The 12,095-nt window shown below is 42.9% G+C and overlaps 1 protein-coding gene across 1 annotated transcript in view; it reads left to right on the top strand.

The window, feature by feature from the left end:
* The window catches only part of scaper (S-phase cyclin A-associated protein in the ER), a 160,208-nt gene that overhangs the window by 11,578 nt on the left and 136,535 nt on the right, over positions 1-12,095 (top strand). The window contains 1 exon segment of the mRNA XM_084335011.1: positions 5,507-5,583. Coding sequence (XP_084191137.1) covers positions 5,507-5,583 — 77 coding nt within the window.

Raw genomic sequence — 12,095 nt, 5'->3', positions numbered from 1 at the left:
TAGCTACCTAGCTAACGGAGCTGCTCCTGCAGACTATTGCCGGAGCTTGTGATATCAGGAGTCTGGGAGGAGGAGGAGGAGGGGGAGGGGCAGTGCGCTGCAGCAGCTGTGTGCATGAGAGAGAAGTCAGCGAGTGAGAACTCTGCGCGTCTTCGATCGGTTTTCACGATCGGCGAAAATAAAGCATTATCGGAATTCACCGATCTCATATTTATACTGATTATCGGCCGATACCGATCGCTGGCCGATCGATCGGGGCATCCCTACAATTTATCAATGAACAAGTCCGAGTCCTTGTCTGCACCGTCCGAGTCCGAATGTAGTCAATGCTTGAGTCCAAGTCCAAGTGTCACGAGTCGTGAAAATCAGTCCAGGACTCGGACTCGAGTACTACAACACTGGCTGTCTCGCACACACACACACACACACACACCACATAACACACAGAGAGAGCGGGGTTTCCGCTAGAAGGAATCTGCCGGTCCACGTGTCCGGGAAGACTTCAATGTCCCGGACAAATTATTATCCGTGTTTATTGAGCTAATGGCAATAATGTTATATCCGATGCTTAACACTTTGAGTGCCAGCCACGAGAAATCTCGTTAGTTCATGCCATGCGTTGAGTGCCAAGAACGAGAAATCTCGTTATTTAATCGTTTTTTTTAATCGATTTCCATCAGCCTCACGTTACCACTGGGGATCTATCTGAGCTCGAACAGGGAAAATACCGCCCCCTATCGTCTCTCCGGATGGTATTGCACCCATTGGATTGGACTGAATGAAATGGATGGGGGAGAAAAAGAGTCCGGAATCCACATTTTATTTGTCAGGCATGTAACCGGAGACGATCCCATTCATTGCCGAGCCGCAGAACAGCGTGGAATATGTGTTTCCAGTACCCAGCGTTGGATCAATAAACGCAATAAATATTTGGAATGGCGATCAGGAATTGGAATAATCTTTTTGGAGAACATCTGATCTGAGGTAAGGAATCTATTTTACCAGTCTTGGGATAATCAGAGTTTTTTTTCACCTATATCTCAGCGTGTCCCATATGTATGTTGTGTGTGGCTGTGAGTGTGTGTGTGCTGATCAGGAAATAAGATAATCGATTTTTCAGCACGCTTCTCTAGTGTGCATAAGTACACATATACCGGTACTATCGATAATCTAGCGTTTATTTGAAAACTATTCATAAATAGGTCGGAAAAATTACGTGTTTTGTGTATTCCACTAAAGCGTGATTCCGGCAGAATCACTTTTTTTTCTGGAAGTTTAAAAAAACTAGCGTTTTTCAAAATGGTATAAAACGGAAATGTACTGATTAAAAAATAATAATAATAATCCGTTTTGACAATGTTGACTGCAAACAAGTCATTGATAAGCAACGGGCATATTAGACACGCAGCCATAATTTAAGATATAGTTTATGCGTTCGCAAAATGTGCTCGCCCTCCCATTGACTACAGCGCTGGCACTCAAGCGCTATTTCTGGCGCCCCCTGCTGGCACTCAAAGTGTTAATACTCATTGTTAACAAACAGTCACAGTTACCGTTTGTGATCATTAACGTCACATTACCTCCACTCTGTCTGCACTGTTTGGGTCCATGTAGCACAACTCGGTTAGCCACAATTTCAGCGTGTCCGTCCGTATCAATAGTAATGATTAACGTTACTTTCCCTCCACTCTGCAACAGCTCTCTCTCTCTCCACTCATGGAACAGCAGATTTCTTGAGAAAAAGGTGTTTTGGTGCAGCCAGGATGGCTCGAGTATTAAAGGAACACGCCAACATTTTGGGAAATTAGCTTACCGTCTTCTCCAGAGAGAGACAAGAAGATAGATGAAGCGGACAGTGCCGGTTAGCCTAGGCATTGTCCAACTAACACCTCTCCCGAAGGCTAACCGGCACTGTCCGCTTCCATTCATTGTGCTAAGCTAGGCTAACATGCAGCCAGATAGTTTTCTAAAGATTATAATTTTTTGGCATTTTTATTGCTTTATTGGATAGACAGGAAGGATGGGAGAAGATATGGGGAGGAGACATTCGGCAAATGTCGCAGGGTCCGGGAGTCGAACCCGGGATGGCCGCGTTGCACTGAAGTGCGTTACGCGGTGCGCCACCCTGGCACGCACAGCCAGATATAGCTTTCTACTGAACGCACAGAGAGGAAACTGGTATCTATCTTCTTGTCTCTCTCTAGAGAAGACGATAATCTAATTTCCCAAAATGTTGCCGTGTTCCTTTAACTCTTTGACTGCCACGCTGTTTTTCCATCTTTACTCTCTGGAGCCAGCTTTTTTGACCATTTTCACAATGTTTGCAGACCCATCGTATATTATAGCTATGGAGACAATAGTATGGCTCATTTGACAGGCACTATTTATACACCAACATGGTAAAAACAGTGTATGTCTATCTACATACCTTCGTTTGTGCCTTATCCCGTGCTAAAGACCGCCTCGTTTCACTATAATCCAGGCTGATTTATGACATATTATGCGCAAATCGTTCGTGTTGCTCGCCTGAAACCTATATTATTTCCAAATCAAAGGTATATACTATAGATGTTTCTTCACAAAGTCATCAAGGGGGGGGGGGGGGGTCGTTTTACGAAGCTGCGATCGTTACCAAAAGCATGTTTTAGGTTCAGTAAAATAGACCTTACCTTTGTCAGAAGGTACTCTAAAATGAATAATCCCAGTAGTTCCATCGCGATCGCCATTGCGTGTTTGCATTGGGCCTGGCTATAATACGGAAAACAATAGGTTTCAGGCGAGCAAATCGGCGACGGATTGCTGTGTGCTGCTTCACTTTGAGGGGGAGGGGATTCCTGCAGTCGGAGGCACTGAGAGACAACTGAGAGACCCAGTTCAAAAGGTAGGCGATACTGCCACATGTCGGGATTCGATCGTCATTGCAATTATAACGTAGGCAGCGGTGCCAGGGAGACACAGGCAGGTCTGCGCCAGTGTTTAGAATGGTAAAATCGAAAGAAAAAAGGATCTATCGTATCAATAGTCTATGAACGTTACACGAAGTAGGTGACATGATGTTTGTTGACACAATTTGGAAATGTACAAACACAAACCATTGTTTTTATCTTTTAGATAACGCTAAGGTAGCTGTATTCCAACGCAATAAATGTTATCCAGTCCTTGTTTGTTTTCCTGATTCACACACACACACACACGTCACACACGCATGCATGCACACAGACTTCGTGAATCCAGCGACATCGCAAGGTAAACACACACGCCTCAAGGGATTTCAGAGCCAGACTTCTGTTTGAGCTAGATTTCTGTTTCAGTGGCAAAAACAATGTACGTTACTTTGTAACCAAATAAAAAAATAAGAGGGAATTATTTTCACAGGACATTATGACCGGAGAGATTTAAATATGTTGGTTGTCAACAGATTTTGCCAGTAAAAAACTGTAATTACTGGATAATGGAAACCCTGACACACACACACACACACTGTGTACAGTACACAAATCACACAAAAAGCCAGTTATGACCAAATGAAATTAACCTCTAAATCGACTGTTTGTTTTTAAACAGCAGGTTTCAGATTGTTTGGTTTTGTATTGAAGTCACCCGAGTTGACAGATAATGAATTGTTTAGGTCTCCAGGTGGTGTTGACTAAGACCTTTTGTCCAGCGGGAGCAGCACAGGCACGTATCTAGGTCACAACCGGGACCTGTTGTTCTGGGATAGAAATGTCACGGCAACCCAGACACTGTAATTATCTGTAATACAACGTCACCTGCAACGAAATACTCTGATAAACTCTTATGAGGACTGATCTTAACCCTTTCACTGCCGCACTACCAAAATGGTTAACCCTTTCACTGCGACAATATACAGAAGATTAACCCTTTCACTGCCACACGACAGCCGGTTAACCCTTTCACTGCCACACGACAGAAAGTTAACCCTTTACTATCACACAACCGACGGTCGGGCTATAGAGTCCTGTCCTGTAGTTGGCACCTGCAAAATATGTAGGATTGGCCTCGCCCATGACCGAGCTGACCACGTTGTATGATGGCTATTTGATCAGTAGCAAGAAGTCAATGTAATCTGGTAACTCATAGGGTTATCTATAGCCTGAATTTCCCCAAGGGGATCAATAAAGAAATATTTTATCTTATCCCTTATCTTAATCCTTGTTATTTAGGTTAAGGTTTTTTGGAAAGAATTTAAGTTCTTGTAACATGTCAACATTTACAATTGGTCATCAAAAAGGAAGTCGCTGGAGACACACGGATAATCTTTAGAGAAATATTGAATAGGGTGCAAAAAGTGTTATGATTAGATTTGTACATAATCCAACATATGTGTAATTTGTACATAATCCAACATATGTGTAAAGAAACAACATATTCCAGTTGGTATATTTTTTTAATGATTCGTTACGGTATAAATTAGCTTAACTGGAGCTTAGTATTGCTGGCTAGCTGAGGGGCTTGTCGCGGTGTATGCGCGGGCGTAAGCGATAACTGGCGGCGATAAGGGGGGCGTAATAGCGTAGGGTCACGTGGGCTTAGTGGCCAATCAGAGGAACCCGGAAACCCAACTACGTTGTAGAAAGCATACACGCAGGCAGGATAAGTAATTCATATGTGCCCTTTAACACATTCATAAATAGAGATAAGTCATTTGTCATCTGCATAAATAAAAGACAGCAGATTAACTACTATGTATGTTAAAAACACAAATTAATCCACATAGATAATAGAGTTAACATAGACAATTGAAGAGGTAAGGCATAACAAAAAATATTGTTTGTTTCCTGTTGGTTGTCAGTTAAGGCCATGGGTAGGTAGGGAATTTATTTAATTTAATCTTTTATTTAATTCTTTCCCACGGCGACTATGGATAGGGAATTTCTTTATTTAATTAAAATGTTCAACATGGATGCATGTACTCTGCCAGCATGTTTAATATCCATAATACTAAAGGTTTGACTAAGATTTCTATGAAACTTTATTCAAAAAAATAAAAATAAAGAATTTTTATTTACATTTCTTTATTTTATTTTTTAAAAACTCATAAAATATATTGGGTCGCACTTAAATCGGCAGGGTCGGTCGGCAACCGGAAACAAACCATTATTTTTAGGCCTAATTATCATTTAACTCAATTTACGACCAGTGTTCATTTTGCATATTATTTTGGCAATATGCCAGTAAGTAAGCTCCTTTTTAAGTCTACCTACTCAAATAACCATTATCTCTCTCTCTCTCTTAATCATTATCCATCTTACATTTGATGCTTTTGATCTGGCTCTCTCTCCCTCTCTTTAGTGTTTGGGTCAGTTCAGTTGTATTATGTAAGTTGTGCGTGTGCTCTGTGACTGATGTTTTGGTTGTGCCCTCAGGCTATGTTCCATCCTTGAGTAAAGAACAGCTTGGATAATGATGACAAGATCCTGATGAAAGCCGTGTAGATTAATACCATCTCAAAGACTGTTTGTTCTTTTTCTCTTCTCTCTCATAGCCAAGTCCAAGAGCAACTCCAACAGCAACGCAAGGGCTCAGAGAATCAACTCTGGACTCCACAAGAATAAGAAACAGGTGGGTGTCTGTCCATATGAGACAATAGTCTATGGGTTAAAACAGGGATTCCCAACTTCCCTTTTTTTTTCTTCTCTCCATGTGATGCCCACATTCAAAAATTCCTCTGACCTCAGTGTTTAAAGGGGCAGTTCACCCAAATCCATCCAGATAGTTTTGGTGTGAGTTGCCTAGTTTTGCAAATATCTGGGCCCTCATTCATCAACGTGTTCTACGCACAGATCTGTGCTTACCCTGTGCGTACGATCATTTCTTTTTTTTTGATCCACTTTTTCTCCCATTTTTCTATATTTTCTCCCATCCCAATTTCGTATCATCCAATTCAACCCTCCCCTGTCACGAACGCTGTTTCTTGCCTCCCACAAGCCGGCTGCAATGTGGACTAAGTCATACATAGCACAAGTCCCCTCCGGTACTTGAGGTAACAGCAGTCGCATCTTTTCACCTGCGCAGCTCGATCTCTCAGTGTCGAGGAGTAACGCGTGGGAGGCTCACGCTGCCCCCGACACTTCCTGATTCTACTGCGCAGGCGCACCAACCGACTTGTAGGAGTCGCTTGTTCACAACGCCCGATCCCCACCCTTCAGTTTCCCTCCCCGTAATACGGCCAATGTGTATTACTGCGGACGACCAGCTAAACTGAAAACAATGTGGAGAGCTGGATTCGAACACGCGAATCCTAGCGTCTCCACACTGGTGGCGAGTGCCTTGCCCACTACACCACCTAGCCGCCCTATTGCGTACGATCATTTCTAAGCAAAGAGTGGGATTCATCAATTTCGATTTGAACTTGACTCCGTGCTTACGTCTACGCACAGGTCAGAGCACACTTACCTGACGCCCAGTGGTAGAATATATTATTACAACAAGGAAATGAGCTTCTGTGCATAATAACACTGGCGGAGCGCAGTCAGTCAGTAGCCTACACCCCGTATATTCCGATAACGCTATATAAACCATGCTGCATTCATTCTGAGAGAAAGATCTATTATTCCAAATGCTATTTATAGGGTTTTGACCATAATTACACTACTGTTGCTATTTTACAATGAACTATAATGAATTACAGTTCATACAGACCGTAATTCATTATAGTTCATTGTAAAATAGCAACAGTAGTGTAATTATGGTCAACCCTATAAATAGCATTTGGAATAATAGATCTTTCTCTCAGAATGAATGCAGCATGGTTTATATAGCGTTATCGGAATATACGGGGTGTAGGCTACTGACTGACTGCGCTCCGCGTAGCTTGATTGATTGATTGATTGAAAAGTTTATTAACAGATTGCAGAATGGGTACAGTACAGTACAGCTCAGTACATACAATTGTTAAGGGGATGCAGACCAGAGAAAGACTTTCGTCTTGTTTACATCAGGGTCCCCCATTTTCAATTCATCATAAATCATAAAGCTCAACTCGTTATTATTTTGCGCACAGACCACAGAAACACGGGAACGTTTTGATTATATTTAAAAGGCTTTACGTTAAACGAAACAAGTGGAATTTCGAAGCTGTAAGCAGAATACAAGTCATATGAATATAGTGTTCTTCCCCCTTTTTACTGTATAAGAAAGAATAGAAAACGCATTGCAATGACACCAGATAGTGGACAGACTATGTATATGATGGGATTCAAGTTCGCGTTTTTGTTGATCATAGGCATGCTGTCAGAGTATGATATCTTAATCAAACATTCTAGAACATTTGTCGTCACAGATCATGTCCTAATAGAACATAGGCTATGGCATGGATCGCGTGATATTGTGTGGACTGTTATTATTACTGTACCGGTACCACCCATTGTGACAACAGCCTTGTGAGTCCCGCACACAAACATGATGGAATTCAAGTTCATGTATTGAAAGGCAGGCTACATCATACATGCAGTGAGATTCATTGTTCTTGTATATGCTCTCGTATTATTGTTTATATAGGCTACCCAATACTGACATCAAAATAGATTGTAGTATGCCTCTAGAAATCATATGCAGCAGGTAGAAAATTGACGGGAGATCCATCGCGATTTGGAATAAAATTGAGGAGAACTTTAATCCCTGGGTATTAATCAAACAACACGGGAAAAGGCAGTCATATTCCAGCGCGGTATTTATTAGTGTTTGCGCTGCCCAGGCAGCAATGGTTAATAGATATCATATCCGACATCACCGTAAGTGTACACGTCTGTCAGCCTGTCTCATGACACGCTTCCCTCGGCTTAGTCCATTTTTCCACATTTCATGGGTGTATTCCATTACCGTATATGGTTAATCGGGGCGTTTCTGGTATGCAAATACGTGAAAGTGTGCACGAGCCTCGGCGCAATTCATCATGACAGGTGTGCGTAGAGCCTGCGTACGCACGTGTGATGAATCCCGACTTCCCTGTGCGTACACTGGTTCTACATTCTGTGCTTACGTGTGGAAATAGAACATGTTCTACGCACACATTGATGAATGAGGGCCCTGGAGTGGTCTGTCGTCATTCCAATATGCCAGAGCCGAATGCCACAGTTTGTTTCGCTCAAAGCACAAAAAAAATTAAGAAATTGGGGGAAAACTCGAATGCAATGTCTCTATCCAGATATCATGACCCGGTTAAGATAATCCACAGGCCTTGTTTTGAGCAGTTTCATGTAGGAACTATTCTCTACCCCCATTCATTGCTATGTATTATTATTGTATTGGCTATCTCTACGGCAGATATATCCAAAATGAGGCAAATCACACCAACATGATCTGGATGGATAGATAGCACTCCGGGTAAGGGGGGGGGGGGGGGGGGGGATTATTAAAATGTTTGTAATTTTGAGTGAACTGCCCATTTTAAAATTCAATGTTCACATTGCACCGTTTACACATCTTAGCAAATCAAGCTTTAGTCAAGACATGAGCCGGGCCACCTAAAGGGCGCTAATGATCGGGAGATGCAGGTCTATTTGGGAGGAAAACCCGTTGTTCCATGAGAGATACGTAATTAGCGGCAACTTAAGGTCTGACCTAGTGTTATGGTCTGCTACTCGGCAGCTGGTTTATTTGATAGAATCGACGGTGCCCTGAGGAGGATTCAGTGGAGGAGGCTTATGGAAGGAAAACGCTTAGATATGTAGACTAGACTTGGCAGCAGAAACCGAACGGCGAGGATGGAAAGCTAGCGTATGTCCGGTACATGTGGGATGCAAAGGATTTATAGCATGGTCGACTTCATCATTATTGGGAGAGTTGGGGATTTGTGGGTGGAATTTGCAAAAGGCGGTAAATCGGATGCCGGAAGAAGCATTGAAAGGCAGTCAATGGATTTGGTTTAGGAGAAATTATGTCAGCTGGGGACCAAAGTAAACAAAGGTTAAAGGAACACGCCAACATTTTGGGAAATTAGCTTACCGTCTTCTCCAGAGAGAGACGAGAAGATATATACCAGTTTCCTCTCTGTGCGTTCAGTAGAAAGCTATCTGGCTGCACGTTAGCTTAGCACAATGAATGGAAGCGGACAGTGCCGGTTAGCCTAGGTATTGTCCAACTAACACCTCTCCCGAAGGCTAACCGGCACTGTCCGCTTCCATTCATTGTGCTAAGCTAGGCTAACGTGCAGCCAGATAGCTTTCTACTGAATGCACAGAGAGGACACTGGTATCTATCTTCTTGTCTCTCTGGAGAAGACTATAAGCTAAAATGTTGGCGTGTTCCTTTAAGAGTATTCCTTTTCTTCTCTGTTGTTGCTGTTTCATGTGTGGTATTGTTATCAGGAATAGTCTATTTTTGACATACAGTAGGATAACACAAGGAAGTTCTGCATGCAAGTATCATGGAAACTAACCATTGAGGCCAACTTGATGAAACACCAGTGAAGGGAGGTGCCCACTTGATAACCCTGGTGATACACTAGCTCTCGCTGCCCATCTATCTACATGTTGGTTTGTGGTGGCTATTAGGGGCCATGTGGGCATGTAGCATCAGCAATACCTGGAGCTCACATCAAAGCGGCGCAGGTCTGTTGAAGTCAATGCTGTTTGGCGGCCATTATGGGCCACATAATACTGTTGTAGTGTGTAATTCCATAGTGAGGGATAATCAAAGAGTAGGTGTGCATTAAACCGCTTTAAGGCACAACATGGAGGCGCAGAGCCTGTGCCTCTGCAAAGTGCCTTAAAACCGCTCAACGCACACCTGCAAGTTGATTATTCTGCTTATACCATGGTCACTTAAATCCACACTTACAAGTTGATTATTCAGTTTACACCTTGCTAATTTAAATCCACACCTACAAGTTGATTATTCCGCTTATACCGTGGTCATTTAAATCCACACCTACAAGTTGATTATTCTGCTTATACCATGGTCATTTGCTAACCATATAAAATAAAACTAAGCATTCGCAAATTAAGTATTGAAGTATTTTTACACCATGGTCTGGGTGAATACTCTTCTCTGATTGTCCGGCTCAAGTTTAATCACTGTTCTAAATCCGTCTGCTACCCAACCTGTAACCATAGCAACATTTTTTTTTTATCCACTTTTTCTCCCATTTTCTATATTTTCTCCCATCCCAATTTCGTATCATCCAATTCAACCCTCCCCTGTCACAGACGCTGTTTCTTGCCTCCCACAAGCCGGCTGCAATGTGGACTAAGTCATACATAGCACAAGTCCCCTCCGGTACTTGAGGTAACGGCAGTCGCATCTTTTCACCTGCGCAGCTCGATCTCTCAGTGGCGAGGAGTAACGCGTGGGAGGCTCACGCTGCCCCCGACACTTCCTGATTCTACTGTGCAGGCGCACCAACCGACCTGTAGGAGTTGCTGTCCACAAGCCCGATCCCCACCCATCAGTTTCCCACCCCCTAATACGGCCAATGTGTATTAGTACGGACGACCAGCTAAACTGAAAGCAAATGTGGAGCGCTGGGCTCGAACTGACGAGCCCAGCGTCTCCAGCATTTCGTGGCGAGTGCCTTGCCCACTACGCCACGTAGCCGCCCTTACCATAGCAACATTTAAAGAGCACAGCTGTCAAACTACTCATTATCAACTGTGCCAAAGCACAGCTGTCTTATCAACTCTATAAATAAATTTAATTAAATTTTGTCAGAAACCTGCTAATAGTCCTAATAGATTTTAATGTCAGAAACTTATCATAATCAATAATAAATCCATAAAATGTATATATATTTTAATGACATCTATTACAATATATTTTTTATTATTATTCATTTCTCAGTGTTTCCCCTGAAAAAAAATTCAGCAGCGGTGCTGTGCCTCTTGGGGGGTCCGGGGGCATCCACTGTCTACCATCCCCCAGACTATCGAACTGTTGAATAGTTTTGGAACCTTTTCAGGTTACTACAAACTTAACTTTTCAAAGAGCGGTCGGGGCGCCTGCACAGCGAGGGAAGGATCTGGAGGGAGGTAGTGTGACCTTCCACACGTTACACTCTCCCAGTGAGAGTCCGCGCTGCCAGGTGAAAAGAAGTGGTGGGCTGGGTACACATGTGTCGGAGGAAGCATGTGATAGTCTCCGCCCTCCCAGACCGACGGTAGGGGGTAGAGTGTGCAACGACCAGGAAGGGGATTGGGAGGAACGACTAACATTGGGAGGGGAGAACAATGGAAAAAGAAGGGGGGAAAAGATAATAATAATAAAAATAAAAAAAATATATATAAAGACAGTTTTTAAGTATTTGGGAGTGAACATATGTCGTACATTTTCAGACCTTATCGAGAATAATTTCTCACCCTTAATAGCCAAGCTTAAATTAGACCTGGAGAGATGGAATTGCTTACATACAACTATTGCGGGGAGGATAAACTGCATAGAAATGAATGTGCTTCCACGTTTTTTTATATCTTTTTCAATCCCTTCCAGTCTTACCCAAATCCTTTTTTACTAAAGTAAACGCATTGATTTCCTTATATGGGGAGGCAATCCCCCCAGAATCAAAAGAGAGTTCTTACAGAGGCCTAGAGAGTGTGGGGTATTGGCACTCCCTGATATAAGAAACTACTATTGGGCAGCCAATATCCACAAGATGATTTTATGGACCCAAGAACCGACACTGAGTTGGTGTGAATCTGAAGCAGGATCCTGTCAGTCTACCTCACTATTGGCTCTGCGCTCATCTGAATTGCCAATCCAGCCGACCAAATCTTCAAGAAATCCAATTGTTGTGTCCACTTTGAAAATATGGCTTCAATTCAGGCGCGCCTCTGGACTCCTGGGGTTCTCCAGCCACAGCCCCATTTGCAACAACCACCTCTTTATCCCTCCCCACACTGACGCAGCCTTTTTGACCTGGCAAAGGTCAGGCCTAGTTAGAGTGAGGGACCTATACACCAATAAGGTTTTCTGTAGTTTTAGCGATCTGTGTGAAAAATTTGGCCTCCCGAGATCTCATTTATTCCGATACTTTCAAGTTCGAAACTGGGTTAAACAACATAATACCTCCTTCCCTAATATCTCTAACTCAGTAATTGACACAATTTTGGACATCCCCACAAATCAAAAAGGTCTTGTAT

The sequence above is a fragment of the Notolepis coatsorum genome, assembly GCF_963971535.1.
Source record: "Notolepis coatsorum genome assembly, chromosome: 18".
NCBI classification, from domain to species: Eukaryota; Metazoa; Chordata; class Actinopteri; order Aulopiformes; family Paralepididae; genus Notolepis; species Notolepis coatsorum.
The sequence above is the reverse complement of the archived record's forward strand: the minus strand, read 5'-3'. Positions and strand labels throughout refer to the sequence as shown.